Below are 15,303 nucleotides of genomic sequence, written 5' to 3'. Positions count from 1 at the left end.
CTAAGAGAAAAAAAAAAATTATTTCATTTTGATAGGTAACATTTTTCAATGGGAAATTAATTATTTATGTAAAAATGTGATAATTTCCTAATTTCACTTATATTAAAAAAGTTTGAATATCAATTTATAAAAAGTTACATGACGAAAAATGGTGAAGAATTTATGACATTGTCAAACCAATTTTCTTCCAACACATAGAGTTTTAAAAAATACTTCGAGGTCACAGAAATAAAATACAATAAATATGACTATTTTTATTACCGAGTGCTTTAGTAATACTATTTGTGCAGTTGTAGAAACGTTGACATTTTTTCAGATTTGAACTAAAAACACACCTAGACTCCTAATCTTAGAAAGGCGCTTAGGTGACATTCGAATCCAGTTATTTTTTTTTCAAAGATATTAAATATCTCGAAATAAATTTAATAATAATATTCCTGGATTTGAATGTTTATACTTAATTTATATTTAAAACTAAAATTACAACTTTATTTTTTACTTCTAATAATAAAATAAAAATAACTTGAAATATAATTCAAGTTTATTAACTTAAATGTGTTGAATTTTTTTTTGCACTTTGTAAAACTAATTAAAGTCTTTTTGATGATTGTGATCTCAATGATAGGGCGTGTTTATATTCACGTTGATCAAATCGTTGGAGCTAAAACAATGATTAAATTTGTGAAGAAAAGTGTAAATTAAACGAATCAAACGAAAATTGGAAAATAATTAGCATAATTTAAAAAAATTGACATGCATTTTTTAATTTAAATTATTGATAATTTTCTAAATTTTTAATTATATATATTTAACAAAATAAAGCTAGAAATTACGTGATTTCTATTTATTTTATGTAAAATGTTAATTTTTTCCTTTTAAAAAGCATTATATAAATCTGAATTAACAAAGGAAGATTAAAATAAATTATGTGTTATAATACTACTTGAATTTTAATTACTTATAATTACACTTCTACGTTAATGATTTGATCTCTTCCATTAATTACTAAACTAGTTCTAATTTAATTAAAAACATTTAATAAAAATTTATTAATAAAATGCATTAAAAAAAATATTTTTTTTAACTACAATAATAAAGTTAATGACAAAGAAACTTGATTTATCAAAAAAAAAAAAAAACTAAGCATGCAATTTATATTTACTTACATTTTCATAATTGCCAAGGGACAAACTTAAAATTCTAAACATTCAAGAAACATGCCTAAAGTATGTTATTCAAATAATTCTCAAAAAAATTTAAAGAACGGCAAATAAGAAAAGCATGCAAACCAGAATTAAAGGAAGCAATTGGATGCTTTTGGAAAAAAAAATTATTTTTATTCATTGCGGAAAAAATATGTCAAAAATTATACTTTCAAGACACAGCAAACTATAGCTTTTTAAATAAAGCAACTGGATAAAATGCAAAAAATGATATCAAAAATTTTAGTATTGGCAGAGAATGTTAGCAATATTTTTAATAAAATTATAAAGACTGTATATAGAAGATGCAGAAAATACAGTATATAATTTAGCTTTGAAAATCATTGACTCAAAATATTAGAATCACATTTAATCTACTTTAATATTTATAGAATGCAAATTTTACTCTAGCATTTATATGAGAACAGGTTCCTCATTGCTTACAAACTATCAATTTCATTCTGAATTATTTATCAATCATTTTACTTGCATTCGAGTATTAATTATTATCATACACAATATTTTATTCAAGTTTTTTTTTCATGCTTCAACTACTTAATATTTACAAATGCGATAATAATTTTCCAGTTAAAAAAAAAATATAAAATAAATAAATATGACATATTAGGTAAATAAAAAAAATAATATATTTTATTAATAATATTTTAGTAATAAATTAATGTTTATTGGCAATAATTAACGTAAAAAAAAAATAATAAATAAAACATAGAAAAAGTTTTTATTCATATAATAATAGAACTGTTCGTTTTCTCTTCATTTTCATGTTAATAAATCGAATTGAAGATATTTTTCTGCATCTGCTGGAAACGAAATACACGAAAAATTTTAGCATATAAAATTCAACTGAACATTAATGTATTCTAAAAGACTTACAGAAAAAATTAGATAGATTTATAATCATACTTCCTCTGCCCTTCTTTAGATTAGTTTGCTATATAACATACGTTATGTATGTTAATAGTTGATAAATTACTTTATACTTAAAATATACCTAAACTTTTTCTCTTTATGATATTTAAATTTAATGCCCCTTTTATATATAAATTATTACAATCAAATTATGTCTGTTCATAATTTGTATTTATTTTCTCATGTACCGTTCAATTAATAATTTAATTTCCGTTCATTTAGTTTACAACTTGGATATTTTTAAAAGTTATCAAACTTTGAAAACTGATTGAGACAAAATAAAATATAAAAACAAATATAATACATAAATGAAAAATTTACTAATGAAACAAAATAAAAAAATCAAGTTTTGAATAGAAAATCAGTTTTTTTTTTAAATTATTCTATGTAACTCGATCTATTAGAATAAATAGTTAAACAAATATACACAATTTACGAATAAAAAACGAAAGCTGCTTTTAGAAAATTAATTAATTCTAAAATTATAAGCTTTTCAAATCCAACCTGAAATCTCACCTTGCACATCACTAAATTAATATTTACATTTCACTTGTATTTTATAAATATGTTCAAAATATAAATTTACTTTTAAAAAAACTTTTTCTTACCTCTTTGAACATTTAATGTGAATGATAAGCAGCGCCAAACCCATAACTAAACAAATACAACCAACAACTATGTAAGCGATTCCAAGGAAGGGATTTTTTCCTCCTAACAATGAAGTAGTACTCAAAATCATTCTTTTCCTCCCCTCAAAACTGTATACCGAAAATGCTAAAACAAAATTGTTATTTAAAAAAAATTACCTAAAATTTGAAAACATTTTCAAGTTTATTTATTTTATTAAAATCATTTTTATTTTAAATTCTTGATAATAAAATATTCAATGACTTACAATATTTGACAATTAAAGTGTAATTTCCTTCAACTAATCCATCTCTGAATCCAGCTTTAGAATGATCAATACGACGATAGAGTTTTCTAAAAGTCGGCAATGCTGCAGTTCTCATCCAAACAATGAGATCTTCATTTTGAAAACCATTGTTATCATCATTTTCAAGATCAAGTTCATAAATTGTTTTAGTCCAATTTTTTGGCTTAGGATTATTTTTAAAAATTTCTGAGAGATTACCCTCGGGATTTCGAAATTTAATTCTTTTATCTGATGGCCATGCAATTCCAGTTCTCAATAATGGTACAATCTCACTGTCTTTTTTACGAAGTAACGAGAGTTCATCACTAAAGAGAGAATTGGCAATTGCACCACAAGGAACAATTGGTAATTCATTTGATCCTTCATAAGCAAATGGAATGCAATCAGTTGAAACTTCTTTGCTTACTACGCCAAGTAATTGATTATCATCACGTGATTTCACATATCGACGATGATTTTGATAGAAATTCGTGAGACCATAATACATGTAAACATTGCCGAAAAAATCTGTTGGTAATTCAATGTCTATCTCACAAAAGCATGCTAGTTTTGGATCTTTTTGTATTACATTGGTACAAGTTTCACCAAAATCTCGCAATGTATTATTTGATTTGCAATTCGTGTAATCAGTTGTATGTTCTCTAACTTCATCTGAAAAGTACAATAATCCAATTCCAACGGGAATAAAAGCAATGCCTATTACGAAGAAAGTCGGCAATACTGTTCCTGCAGTAAGAATTGGCTGCCATGCTGGTAATCGTTGCTGTTTAAAAGCACTATCTGAAATTTTAAAATATATATTTCAAAAATAAACCAAATTTTTAGTAATAATGTATTAACAATTGAAAGAAATTTAATTATTATTTAATTCATTATTAAAAAAAAACATCTACTCATTAACCTGAATAATATTATGTAGATAATTATCATAAACTCCTAAAAGCAGGTAATAGTTCTAAAAATTACGACATAAACTTTTTCATATCAAGATAACGTCAAGGTCAAAAATAGATTAAATCAATAAGATAAAACCTTGAATTCTATTAAACTATTTGGATAGTACTGTTCAACTATTGTTATTTTAAATGTCAACCAAATGAAAAGGTTACTCTTTTAAATGTTAATTTTTAAAAATTAAATTGTCTTCCTAAGAAAACAAAACTTAAAATTATCAATAACAGAGTGAATGCTCGTCATAAAAATTTGTCTCTTTTCAAATGACTCACCAGCAGGTTTTTTCGTTTTTGATGGAGAACTATTCATGTCGTTAGTACTCGTTGACATTTTTGTATAAGGATAAAAGATATTTAATTATAATATATAAAGTTTCTAATTATGTCGAAGTATATTCCAAACTTGAAATGCTGAAGGTGCACAACTTAAGTGCTAAACAGCAGAGATAAAAAATGTATTCTTGTATCTTTTATCAAATTACAAACACATAACACTTGTGATTGACATTTCTACACTCCATATTTCAGAAAATTTCACTTAAAGTAAGATTATATTGATAATTATAAAGATTGTATTGAGTCATTTGAACTTTAAAGTCACAGAATACGCGAAGTTAGACAACCTAACCTTAAAATTACTTAAGCTTTAATATCTAACCGTAATAGCGCTGCTATCGCTTTGTTGTTATGTCAGTGTCAACTGTCAAAATAAAAATAAATAAATAAAAAGTGATAGAGTTGAAAAAAATTGAAAGAAAAATTAATAAAATGAAGGTGAGTTTTATGAAAATTAATTCATTTACAACAATATGCAATAAGAATTTGTTTATAGACTGCGATCATGATCATGGAGCAATAAATATTTATAAACAATCTTTTGTTAATATAAATTTTTAATTACAAAAATAAGGTAACAATATGTTTTGTTCATTTGAAATTGTGCAAATCTTTCAAGAAATTAATTTATTTAAAAAAAAATTTCTACTACTTAACCTCAAAACAACTTAATTTGCGTTTTTTTTATCAATTTTTTAGATTTTTCAATTTTATTTAAATTCTTTGAATTAATAAAAAAAAGTTAATATTAAATTAAAATAATCGTTTTAGTTTCAGGAGACACGAAAGATACAAAAAATTACATGTAAGGAAAACATGTAAGAAAGAGAAATATTTTGATATAATATTCCAAATAAAAACCTGTGCCTTTATTTACATATAAAATGACTTCATACGTAATGGGTTTCACCTCCTCGGGAGGAATTCCACTATTTTCCCGAAAAAGAGGTGAAGGTGAAGCTCTGTCATTTTCAAAAATGGCATCTTTCAATGGAGTTCATATGTTTTTGAAATCTCACAATATTGAATTGATAGATACCGAGACACCTGATACAATATTAAAATGGAAAGAATTTGAAGAGACTATTTTAATAATAGTAATGGCAAGTGGAACAACAAAAATAATATTAAATAAATTTCTCGATGCAATTTTTAATGCAATGGTTCTTGTTGTTGGAATTGATGACATTAAAAATCCAAGAAGTATCGAAAGACTCAAAAGAGATTTACGTGTTTGTAATCCAATAATTGATAGATTATTAGAATGTCTCGATACAGGTGATAAAACATGTATGAAAATTGATTCAGTTGATATGACAAGTTGTAATATTTATTCGGAAAATCATTTACTTCAAGTGTGTCTTGATTCTTATATGGAATTATTGGATTCAATGTATGGTTGTGTTTTAATACATGGTTGTTTAGCTGTTGCCACGGAAAATTGGTGGCATCTTGATCCAATTGAAAGGAAATTATTAATTCTTGCAATAACATTGGAAAATAATTGCATTGTAAAAGATCTTCCTGTATTTCTACCTAATAAGAGTCCAAGCGTTGCTTTTCGTCTTGTTTCCGTTTCTCTAGGCAATCATGTTGAAGTTTTATCACTTTGTGGACCAACGCCAAGTTTAATTGAAATTGAACGATTGGCAGTACAAACGTGGAGAAGTAATATTGATGTTTTAAAAGATGTTGAACAAATATTCTCAAGAAATTTTTTCACTGGAATAACACTTGAACCGGGAATTCTTGGCTTTTTTCTGGCTAATTATAAAGTCGGTAAATTTATATTGACGAGAAATCCACAACAAGCGAAAAATCGTACAAGTGGAAATCAACGTTTAGAATCATTACGAACATTTTATCATCATGCTGTGGAGATATTTTTAATGGATGAAAATTTCGAAAATGATGGAGAAAAAAAGAAAAATTCTTCTTCTGAAGAAAGTAAAGAGACTTATTGGTGTTCTGAACATCATAAATGTCATGCTTTTAAAGAGGGTGATAATATATTTTGTGTTCTTTATCCATCTAATATTCCTGCTCATACAATGAGACTTATTACTCAAAAAACTTTAAAGGCAATTTTAGCAGAAAAACATTTTTGTTGGTGAGATTTTTTTTTTTAAATTTAGAACTACTTTTTTACAGTTTTATAAATTTTTTTATACAAAAAATAAAATAATTATTGAAATAATAATGTTTTAAATTAATCAAATCAATGTTTATTTATTCCTTGACAAATTTTTCTATGAATTTATTTTTAAAATAAAAAAAATTCTTTTCACTAGAATTAAGAATGGATTATTTTTTAACAAGCAAAATTTAAAAAAAAATAGATTTAATAAATATATTTAACGAAATAAAACGTAATTGACTTTCTTGTTAAGAAAAATGCTTTTTGTCATTAATATAAATATTTCATTTAGTATTTCAAATTTCCCGGGGAATAAATTAATTTCAATATGGCGATAATCAAACCCCTAGCAGAAAACAAATGCGTCGGCGTCTGAAGAAAACGACTCAAAAGGATATATATTAATATTATTTCAATTGTTTAAGTTTATTTGGAGTGATCTCTAAGAAAAATGAGTGTTTTACAAGTTTTTTGATTAATCGAATGAAACTCAATTTGAGGCTCAAGTCAATTGAAAGAAAAAATCAGTCAAAAAATCTTAATGGAAAAATAGGATCAATTTGGTGTGGATAATCGCAAAGGACTCGCGTGGTTTTGGATTTAATTCACATACAAATCAAAATGTCCCAGGACGACGATGTTGGTTTTTTGTATAAAACTATGAGTAAGTTATTATTACGTATTCATTGTTTAGATTTGCGTTAATAATTGAAAGCAGGTAAATTTAAATATACAATTTACATGAAAAATTTGAAACTCAAAGAAGTTTTAAAACGGAGTCATTTTTTAAAATTTACTCCAAATTTCTTTAATTATTTATTTATAAATAATATAATAAAAAAAGTAAATATAAAATTAATATTTAAATTTAATTTAAAATCATTAAATAGGTACTTTATTTGGAATAAAAATAAATAACATTATTTAAACATTGTTAAATGTTAATATATTTTTAATTGAGTAAAATTATTTTATAAATATTAAAATTTGTTTATTCATGATAAAAAATAATTGAAGATTTTAAATTTAAAATTGCTATGATTAGTCACTGTTTCGCGGGTATTTTAATATAACGAACATGGTCGAGTTTTATCAACTATTTCTGTCTCATTTATTGTTTACATAGTTTTACATGTAATGGTGGTTACATATATGCACATATGTCTCATTAGTGATAATAATCATTAAAAATAACTATTGTTGTACGCAAAGAATATGCGTTTACAAAATGCATTTCTAAAATATTTCTATTAATTTTTTTAAGACTGAAGGATAATAATATATATATATATATACAATTTATTTTTAAAATATAATTGTGAGAATTTTTTTTATTTCTCTTTTGAAAGAAAAAAAAATTATTTAAGAAACATGAGTTCATGTAAGTAAGAGAACATAACCTTAAAACGCTACTAATGCTATTAAAATAATTAAAATTTTTTTAAAAATGTATTTTTAATTGAAAAATATGTAGATATTAATAAATTTTTAGAAAGTAATTGTTTTCTAAATTAATATTTATTTTTTTAATCGATAGGGAATTTTTTCGTTATATTTTATTTTTATTTTCTCATTTATAGTTGAAAGAGATCCCAAGAAGAGACGAGTTAAGCCCGTTGAATCAGCACAGCAATCATTGTTAGATTTTGATTTAGGGGAGAGTTCAGATGACAGTGATTTTCGAATAGAGGATCATTGTGAAGAGTCAGATGATGATTCGGTTGATTCAAATGATGGGGAGAAAGGTAATTTATCACATCAATTTTGGAATAAGAGAATTAAGATGATTTTAATTGTTTTTTTTAAACACCAACAGGAGGTGAAGATGATTCCGAAGAATCTGACGATTCATTGGAGGATCCTTTATTGGGAAAGAATAGTACCGGGATGACTGTTGGTGATGTTATTGAGCAGGCACGTCAACAGGCAGCTAAAGGAGGTCCAATTGATGAGAAATTGGCTAAAATGCTCATCTGTTGTGGTTGTCTTGGTGATCGAAGTGACGATATTAATGAAATTGTTGAATGCGACGGCTGTGGAATAACTGTTCATGAAGGTAAATTATTTTTTAAATAATGGAAAATAGTAAATTATTTGTCAACTTTTATAATTTTCTTTTTAAGGTTGCTATGGAGTTTCGGATGTGGAGAGTTTTTCGAGTACAGATTCTTTATCACAATCGGCACCCTGGTTTTGTGAGGCTTGTAGTGCTGGAATTGATGATCCATCATGTGAATTGTGTCCAAATAAAGGTGGCATTTTCAAAGAGACCGATGTTGGTAAATGGGTACATTTGGTTTGTGCACTTTATGTACCTGGTGTTGCTTTCGGTGAAGTCGATCGTTTAGCGAGTGTCACACTATTTGAAATGGCTTACAGTAAATGGGGAGCTAAGCAATGTTCTCTTTGTGAGGATTCACGATTTGCTCGCACTGGCGTTTGCATTGAATGTGATGCTGGAATGTGTCACACTTATTTCCATGTTACTTGGTAAATAGAGATAAATTTTAAATTGGAAATTAATTAAATTTTTTAAATTGTTTTGTTTTGAAATGAAAATTTTTATTCATTCCTTCAGTGCTCAGAGAGAAGGACTTTTATCGGAGGCACACAGCGAAGAAGTGGATCAAGCGGATCCTTTTTATGCTCATTGTAAATTACATTCAGATAAAACACTCGTTCGTAGAAGAAGACGTAATTGGCTTGCCTTGCAATTACGAGCTCAGCATCGTTATCAATTATTGAAACAACCTGAACATCAGGATTCGGAAGAACAACGTAGAATTCAACGAAAATTAGCGAAACATCGACACAAGTATTTGGCACACAAAACTTCAAGACCATCCGCATGGGGTATTTAGAAAATTATATAATTTTAGTTTTGTGTTATTAGGAATTTTTTTTTTAATTATCTATTTTGTTTTAATAGTTCCAACTCAAAAGATGCCTCGACTTTTGACGACATCTGCATCAGCTTGTCGGCAATTAACGCGAAAAGCTGAATTAATGGGAGTTGATACAAGTGCTTTGGAAGCACAGGAAGCTCAATTGGTTGCTTTAGTTGATATAAGAAAAAAATGGCATATCCCACCTGCTTTCAGTGTTGAATTCATTGGCTATTATTTAGATAGAAATTTACGAGTCACTTCAATGAAAAGAAGATTGGAGGAATTACTTGACATTAATTGTCAACTTCTCAATGAACAACAGACACTTGATAAAAAATATGATGAAGTTATGAAGGAAAATGAAGAGCAAATAAAGAATAATATTTCATTAAAGGAAAAAATTGAAATGTATCATCGAATTTTAAGAACTGCTGGTTATGTTAAACCCTTACCTATGGTGTCCGATATAGCAAAGCCAAGAGCACCACCAACTCTAGGTAATTTTTTTTCTTCTTTGTATTTTTTTTCAATCAAAATATTATTATTTTTTAAATTTCTAGGTGTACCAACGGCAGCTGCTTTAAAAATGGGTGTTGGTTTTCCACTTCCGGTTGGAAAAGGTGATGGTGGCCGAGAGGGAAGAGTGCTTAGTAGTCAAGCTCAGGATCAAAATCATAAAGGAGAATTAACATTGAGACATCAATGTGGAATTTGTAGAAGATCAACTAATCAACATCTTCTCGCAAAATGTGATACATGTCATCTTCATTATCATCTTTCCTGTCTCAGTCCACCTTTGTCGCGGATGCCGAAGAAAACAAAACTTATGGGCTGGTAAGTAAAATCCTTTTAATTATGTTATAGTTCTATTAAAATTAATTAATTACAATTATTTAATTGTATATTTAATAGGCAATGTTCGGAATGTGATAAAGAATCCTCAGGCTCGGAAATCGAACGTGTTGATACTTCAGCACCACGAAAATTGCGACACTGCAAAGATGAAGCTAATCACACAGCACCACTACAAGATTTAACATCCTCCTTCGTACAAACTCCAACAACATCTAAATCTTTCGAGAATAATATTGATAATACTCCTGAGACTCCCATAGCTCCCAAGGTATTATTAATTCTAAATAATAAAAATTTATTTTAGAGTAAAGGTAATAAAAAACATTTTAAATTAAATTTGACAAAAAAATTTTTGGTTTTTTAGCTGACTATAAAACAAATGAATCTTTATCCATTGGTGGAACCAATGCAGGTAGATGAAGTTAATTACAATCATCAGATTAATAATATGACGGCAAGAGAGGGTTCTCCTGAGTATATGGTTGCATCAGCCGATGGTACCGAATCAGTTTCTCAACGAAGTTTAAAAAAGCGAAGGAGAGAAAAACATAAACGATACACGCCTGATCCAATAACTGGAATTAAACAAAGAAAACGAAAGCATAAGAGAAAGAGTTTGGATATTGAAAATCCAGAAGGACAAAGTCATCCAGAAATACATAGAAGAATAACAATTAAGGTATATTCAGTGATTAAAATACAATTAAAAATTAATATAACTCAAATTTTGAATCTTTTTTTTTTTTTTGTACAGATAAAACCAATTCCACGTCCAGAAGGTGATATTGCTTCGGATTCGAGTCCACAAATGTTTATTGCAACATCAACGAGCACTGAATTCACGCCAAAACCACCATCGCCCAAATTTCCTGCACCACTGCCTCCACCTCAAATTGTGACGTCAACACCTGTTAATACAACTGGTGCTACTGGACGAATTTCAGGAATAAATAGAAAAATAAAGGAAGCTGATCTTCTTACTCAATGCAATGTTTGTGGCAATCCTGGAACTACACAAAATTTAGTCGTGTTAGTTTTTTTCCCCTTTTTTCTTTGATTTTTGTCGTAAAATTATAAATTGATTTAAATTTAAAAAAAAAAAATTTATTCTCAGGTGTGATGAATGTAAGAAATGTTATCATTTCACTTGTTTGGATCCCCCGGTGAAAAAATCACCAAAACGTCGAGGATATTCTTGGCACTGCGCTGATTGTGATCCAAGCGTAAGTATTTGAAATAAAAATGTTACTTTATTTTTGTTTTATACTTATAGATTATTATTTTTTATATTTGAATATATTGATAATTTTTGTTTTTTTAGGCATCTGAATCCGAGAATTAGTAAAAAAGAAAATATATATATATAAATATATTGAAAAAATGCATCTTACAACTATTTAATCAACTAATGTATGTAAGATTACATTTTAAAGATGAAGTCAATCGAACACAATTTGCAAGTATAAGGATTTAATTTTTTTTTTACACGTAAAAATAAAATTACGACACAGTAGAAAGCAATTTTGTTTAGTGATTCAAGAAAGTCTACATTATATGTAGCAATACAGATTAAAATCAATTTTCATATTATCGAAATTCCTTCGATCATGCTTTTTTTAATGTCGTATATTTTTACCATAAAATATACTTCTTTGTGTAAGTGATTTTTTTTAAGTTCTATTCTCAATAAATTGATTTACAAAAAGAACTGTCATTTTTCTGATAGAAAAGTAATTTAAATATAAGATCACAAAAATGTAGTAGTATTAAAGAAAAAATTAATATTTAAGTAATAATTTATAATTAAAAGACAAAGCTTTTTTGTATCTTAATCTATTTATTTTCTTTGTACAAATTATTATGTGGTAAAGATGCAAAATTTTTGCCTCTTCCCACCCAAAAATCCGTTTGCAAAATTTAAAGCCGACAATTTAGGCTTTCCTGGGACGCCAATTGTTTTAATTGACACCCACGTGTTGTCTTTACATTTGACTATTAGTGAATCAGTCTCTTTGTGATAAAATGCAGTTCCTGGTTCATTTTTTTCTGATTGTATTACGTTTATTGAATTAGAAAATACTTGAATACCAAAAATTTTTATCACCTTATTGTTAAAATTTGTTTTTAATGAATACAATCCTGTTAATGCACGATTTAAATCGTATACATTTTTTGCATTCATTTCTTTCCATTTGATAAAGGACATATCTGGCTTTATTTTTGGAGCTGAAAAAAAAAGAAAATTATTATTTTCTAAACGTGATTTATTAAATTTTTTACTTAATGATCGTTTAAATACCATATGTTATTCCATCTTCATTTTGCCGTACACTGGATGATAAAACTTCCGGTAACTTTTCCATTGTTTTAAGTAGTAATTTAGAACCCAATAAAGCTAATTTTTTATACAATTCCGGTTGAGTTTCATGTAAATCAATACTTGTTTCCTCCTGAGCTATTATATCTCCAATATCAAATCTATAAATTATAATCGTAAAAATTAAAATCAATTTAAGGAAAAAAAAAAACAAATTTACTTATGATAGACCTATTTTACTTTTTAGGCATTATTCTCATTATGGAAATTCCTGTTCTTGTGTCGCCATTCTTTAATGCGTGAATTATAGGTGCTGAACCTCTCCATCTGGGCAATAAACTTCCGTGAACATTTATCATACCTCTGTAAAAAATAATTTGCAATTAATTTTTTAAAAACACGTGTGTTAATTGAAAAGGATTTTCAGTATTAAAATTTAAACGTACAGAGGAAACGAATCTATGATATGGGAAGGAATCAAGTGACCAAACGAAACGACAACTCCAATATCAAATTTCATGTTATGAATTTCAAGAGGCCATTGATGAATAGTAATTTTATTTTCTTTTGCATATTTTGAGAGACAATTTTCATTGCCTTTATATGCAGTGACAATTTCCAGATGACAAAGTAACTTTTGTAGTTTACTATAAATATATATAATAATTAACGAATTGAAGATAACAGCTGAAAAATAGGTATTAATAGAATAGTAACAAATTTTATAACTCATATTAATAAAAACTACTGTAATTCTAGTTAAAGTAACGTTTCTTCTTTTAGAAATTTAAATTAAACTTAGATCATTTTTTATAAATTAAAATAATAACGAATATATAGTATATAAAAAGGATATAATTTATCCTAATTAAAATACGTTTCAAAAAAGAAAATTTTAATAATTTTATTTTAAAATTTGAATAAAATTATAAAAAAATAATCATATAGAAACTTACTATTGGGCGTAAAGTTTTTTTAAACTCTCTAATGCAAATTCATCTGATCCGAAAAACAAAACGCTCCAAGGTCCTTTTAAAACAGCGTTGTGCAAATTTCGTTTGTTGAAAATAATTGAACAATTGTTTTTGTTGTTTAAAACAAAAATTCTTTCCCAACGTGTTAACGCTGTAATACATTTTAAAATTTTTGTTCTAGTGAAATTACACACTATCATTTAGATTTTAATTAGATATAATTGAAAAAACATATATCTATTTTTAAATTAATATTAAACTTCTTTAAAAATTTTACAAATATAATAAAACATTTGTTTTTTTTTGTAAAAAAAAAATTAAAATTTGGTTATGTTTATTACTTTAAATATAGGTTAGGTCATACGTATGAAGTTGTGCGCAAAAAGATTCGATATAGGTTCTATTAATCGATTCGTTCAAAATTTTTGCATTCGAGAATTTCCTGACCGTTTGAGCGGGATGCAAGCTCTGCTTGTGCGAATTTTTTCTTGTGTTTTAAGATTAATAGAGTCGTTTTTTTTATATAAAAATGTATGCTTAAATTGATAATTAATATTCAGTGTACATATTCATTGCAATAATTCACTTTGGGAACGATTCAAGATTGTAATATTGACCATATTATCATGCCATGATATTTGAGGTTAGTATTCTCTCGTGTTCTAATTTTTTTCTTTATTTCATTTTCTTTCGTGTTTCCTGTGTTCTTTTTTTTAAATTTTTGATCTAATTGTTTCTTAAATTGTGAGCAGAAATAATATTATACTGAATGGTAGTGTAATTATTTGGTAAAATTCGTTAATATACGTATTATATATAGGTATATGTCAAAGTGCAATAGAGCTTTGTGGAAAATTGGGAAAAAGATGAAAAACAGAGAAAAGCACTAAGATTCTCGAGCATCTTCTGTAAATAAAAGTGGTGATTTATTAGAAGCATGAATGGAAGTCATAATTAGGTTTTTAATCAATAAATCTGGTTGACTTTTGGAGATGGATGATATATATCAGTATCGGTGAGTAAATATGTAAAATTTTTCGAATTTTCCATTGATTGCAAGATCGATTCAAAGATATAGGTTATAATTGTTTTGAAATCAATTTTTTTTTCTATTAATGTCAGAAATTTTTTTTATTACTCATTTGGTGGCGTATGCAATTATAGTTTTAATTACATCAATATCTTGACAATTTCAGGTTAGTTTTTAGGGTTGAAATTATACGAAATATTTGGCAATATCTATAAAATATAAGTTAATTATAGATTTTAGGGTTTACATTATACAAAATATTTGGTAATATCTATAAAATATAATTGAAATAAATAATTAATTAATTTTTAAATTCTTCATCTATTTTAATTATTTTGTTCTAAGTTTAGATATAAAATAATGAATCTGTTTCTTAAATTATTAAAGAAAATAATTTAATAAACTTAAAATATATAATAAATTTGAAATAATTTTAATAAATTAAAACTGATTTAATATTTTAAATAATAAATGTTAGGGTATTATAATTAAAATTTACATTAAATTTTTTTTCAGGCAATTCCATTGGAAGGACTAGAAAATTAATGATGCGAAAAAAAATGATCAGACAAAAGTGGCAGTAGTGTACTCGCTCTAAAACATTGGAATCTGTGATTGGTGAGTCATTTTTTATTCTCTTTTATTTGTTTAAATCGTAAATTGCTTTTATCCTAAGTTGATGTTTTTTTTACAAAACTAATTATAATTAAACCACTGAGACATTTTTTTGGTTTTAAATTATCCAAC

The 15,303-nt window shown here is 26.4% G+C and overlaps 4 protein-coding genes and 1 long non-coding RNA gene across 13 annotated transcripts in view; 3 read left to right on the top strand and 2 right to left on the bottom strand.

Annotated features, from left to right (window-relative positions):
* Positions 1-239: 239 nt before the first annotated feature.
* On the bottom strand, positions 240-4,639 carry LOC127288227 (cell cycle control protein 50A). Of its 5 annotated transcripts, none has more exons than XM_051315576.1 (5): positions 4,293-4,637; positions 3,028-3,846; positions 2,741-2,906; positions 2,097-2,154; positions 240-661 (listed from the first exon to the last, which is right to left on the bottom strand). In XM_051315576.1, the coding sequence occupies exons 1-4, from the start codon at positions 4,348-4,350 to the stop codon at positions 2,142-2,144; spliced, it is 1,056 nt and encodes a 351-aa protein (XP_051171533.1). In that variant the 5' UTR covers positions 4,351-4,637; the 3' UTR covers positions 240-661; positions 2,097-2,141. The 5 variants fall into 5 exon arrangements, with proteins under 5 accessions (XP_051171533.1, XP_051171531.1, XP_051171534.1 ...); XM_051315577.1 differs by lacking the exon at positions 240-661 and adding an exon at positions 1,861-2,023; XM_051315574.1 differs by lacking the exon at positions 2,097-2,154.
* A 24-nt stretch (positions 4,640-4,663) lies between these two features.
* LOC127288226 (protein fuzzy homolog) lies at positions 4,664-6,573 on the top strand. Of its 2 annotated transcripts, none has more exons than XM_051315570.1 (2): positions 4,664-4,793; positions 5,127-6,573. In XM_051315570.1, exon 2 carries the CDS (start codon positions 5,240-5,242, stop codon positions 6,467-6,469), a length of 1,230 nt encoding a protein of 409 aa, XP_051171527.1. In that variant the 5' UTR covers positions 4,664-4,793; positions 5,127-5,239; the 3' UTR covers positions 6,470-6,573. The 2 variants fall into 2 exon arrangements, with proteins under 2 accessions (XP_051171527.1, XP_051171528.1); XM_051315571.1 differs by lacking the exon at positions 4,664-4,793 and adding an exon at positions 4,798-4,929.
* Positions 6,574-6,833: 260 nt separating this feature from the next.
* On the top strand, positions 6,834-11,943 carry LOC127288223 (PHD finger protein 14). Of its 3 annotated transcripts, none has more exons than XM_051315564.1 (12): positions 6,835-7,156; positions 8,073-8,237; positions 8,309-8,548; positions 8,616-8,982; positions 9,071-9,345; positions 9,422-9,877; positions 9,941-10,214; positions 10,293-10,503; positions 10,600-10,914; positions 10,990-11,264; positions 11,350-11,458; positions 11,557-11,943. In XM_051315564.1, exons 1-12 carry the CDS (start codon positions 7,114-7,116, stop codon positions 11,575-11,577), a joined length of 2,751 nt encoding a protein of 916 aa, XP_051171521.1. In that variant the 5' UTR covers positions 6,835-7,113; the 3' UTR covers positions 11,578-11,943. The 3 variants fall into 3 exon arrangements, with proteins under 3 accessions (XP_051171520.1, XP_051171521.1, XP_051171522.1); XM_051315565.1 differs by lacking the exon at positions 6,835-7,156 and adding an exon at positions 7,680-7,873; XM_051315563.1 differs by having other exon boundaries at positions 6,834-7,156; positions 9,422-10,214.
* A 106-nt stretch (positions 11,944-12,049) lies between these two features.
* LOC127288224 (methionyl-tRNA formyltransferase, mitochondrial) lies at positions 12,050-13,861 on the bottom strand. Of its 2 annotated transcripts, none has more exons than XM_051315566.1 (5): positions 13,509-13,861; positions 12,999-13,199; positions 12,793-12,915; positions 12,535-12,713; positions 12,050-12,461 (listed from the first exon to the last, which is right to left on the bottom strand). In XM_051315566.1, exons 1-5 carry the CDS (start codon positions 13,724-13,726, stop codon positions 12,094-12,096), a joined length of 1,089 nt encoding a protein of 362 aa, XP_051171523.1. In that variant the 5' UTR covers positions 13,727-13,861; the 3' UTR covers positions 12,050-12,093. The 2 variants fall into 2 exon arrangements, with proteins under 2 accessions (XP_051171523.1, XP_051171526.1); XM_051315569.1 differs by having other exon boundaries at positions 12,999-13,239; positions 13,509-13,655.
* Positions 13,862-13,973: 112 nt separating this feature from the next.
* Positions 13,974-15,303, top strand: part of LOC127288225 (uncharacterized) — a 72,105-nt gene continuing 70,775 nt past the window's right edge. Inside the window, exons 1-3 of the long non-coding RNA XR_007844005.1 lie at positions 13,974-14,169; positions 14,347-14,541; positions 15,073-15,174. This is a non-coding gene — a long non-coding RNA (uncharacterized LOC127288225). The remainder of the gene's footprint in view (positions 14,170-14,346; positions 14,542-15,072; positions 15,175-15,303) is intronic.

This window comes from Leptopilina boulardi, unplaced genomic scaffold (assembly GCF_019393585.1).
Source record: "Leptopilina boulardi isolate dan_hultmark-lab unplaced genomic scaffold, ZJU_Lbou_2.1 LbouV2_38, whole genome shotgun sequence".
Lineage (NCBI taxonomy): Eukaryota > Metazoa > Arthropoda > Insecta > Hymenoptera > Figitidae > Leptopilina > Leptopilina boulardi.
This window is presented reverse-complemented; position numbering and strand designations above follow the sequence as displayed.

Coding starts and splice junctions, on each gene's coding strand:
- LOC127288227 (XM_051315572.1), bottom strand. CDS start 4,350: ATGTCAACGAGTACTAACGACATGAATAGTTCTCCATCAAAAACGAAA. Junction 2,907..3,027: donor CACTTTAATTGTCAAATATT/GTAAGTCATTGA, acceptor ATTTTGTTTTAG/CATTTTCGGTATACAGTTTT. Junction 2,024..2,740: donor CACATTAAATGTTCAAAGAG/GTAAGAAAAAGT, acceptor TTTCGTTTCCAG/CAGATGCAGAAAAATATCTT.
- LOC127288226 (XM_051315570.1), top strand. CDS start 5,240: ATGACTTCATACGTAATGGGTTTCACCTCCTCGGGAGGAATTCCACTA.
- LOC127288223 (XM_051315563.1), top strand. CDS start 7,114: ATGTCCCAGGACGACGATGTTGGTTTTTTGTATAAAACTATGA. Junction 10,504..10,599: donor AGACTCCCATAGCTCCCAAG/GTATTATTAATT, acceptor TTGGTTTTTTAG/CTGACTATAAAACAAATGAA. Junction 11,459..11,556: donor GCGCTGATTGTGATCCAAGC/GTAAGTATTTGA, acceptor TTGTTTTTTTAG/GCATCTGAATCCGAGAATTA.
- LOC127288224 (XM_051315566.1), bottom strand. CDS start 13,726: ATGATAGTGTGTAATTTCACTAGAACAAAAATTTTAAAATGTATTACA. Junction 13,200..13,508: donor AAAAAACTTTACGCCCAATA/GTAAGTTTCTAT, acceptor ATATATTTATAG/TAAACTACAAAAGTTACTTT. Junction 12,714..12,792: donor ATGAGAATAATGCCTAAAAA/GTAAAATAGGTC, acceptor TATAATTTATAG/ATTTGATATTGGAGATATAA.